This window comes from Penaeus monodon, chromosome 15 (genome assembly GCF_015228065.2).
Source record: "Penaeus monodon isolate SGIC_2016 chromosome 15, NSTDA_Pmon_1, whole genome shotgun sequence".
NCBI lineage: Eukaryota > Metazoa > Arthropoda > Malacostraca > Decapoda > Penaeidae > Penaeus > Penaeus monodon.
Genome location: NC_051400.1, coordinates 32371813 through 32372583, shown reverse-complemented (window position 1 = coordinate 32372583; position 771 = coordinate 32371813). Strand labels below are relative to the sequence as shown.

General features: G+C 36.3%; 1 protein-coding gene across 1 annotated transcript in view; it reads left to right on the top strand.

Annotated features, from left to right (window-relative positions):
• Positions 1-171: 171 nt before the first annotated feature.
• Positions 172-771, top strand: part of LOC119581951 (dedicator of cytokinesis protein 7-like) — a gene marked incomplete in the record, with an annotated part of 118380 nt that continues 117780 nt past the window's right edge. Inside the window, 1 exon segment of the mRNA XM_037930132.1 lies at positions 172-225. Within this exon segment, the coding sequence (XP_037786060.1) occupies positions 185-225 (41 nt within the window).

Genomic DNA, 771 nt, shown 5'->3' with positions numbered 1-771 from the left:
CGTAGTAAAAAAATACGTCTGAATAAAATTTTCGAATGAATTTAAAGTACATGTAAAAAAGAAATACATTGTAATTACGAAATCTGTTATCCAGACTATTTTTTTTATTTATTGCATTATGATTACTGAAGATATAAAAAATTGATAGAAATATTGAAACGTGAACGCGAGCGACAGAAGCAAGATGGCGTCGGGCCAGAGGGCCTTCGCCCAAAAGCTGTCAAAGTAAGTTTACATGCAGGGAGAGACCTTCTTGCTCATATTTCTGTGTTTGAAACGAGAGAGTAAAGTCCTTGAATTGGAGAAATGTATGGTATAGTTGGGCAGTACTTTAGTTTTGAGGGAAAGTTAGATCCAACGCTATCTGTGCCCTCAGCTTCACTGTTTACACTATGAATCATTCGTGAATGATATTAAGAAATGGTCATGTTGTATTTCGCTGGAGTAGTACTGTGACTTCAAGTCGCATGGAACAGAAGTCCAATTGGAATGATGTGCGATGAATAAGATTTTTTGTTCGTTTTTGATTCATAGATGGATTCGATGGGATATGAAGGGTGTGGCTTTTTTATCGGTATATTTTGAATAGATGCTTAGCATAAAAGCTTCTGTACTTTCGTATTTCTTTCGCCTTTCGTCAAGCGAATTCAGTTGTAATTTCCTTCTAAAAGAACTAGCAATGGAACTGGCCCCTACAGGTGGAGAGGGCATTTTGTATACCAGGAACTTCTATAGATTCAAGACGAGAAAAAAGCTTTTAACATCACTAAT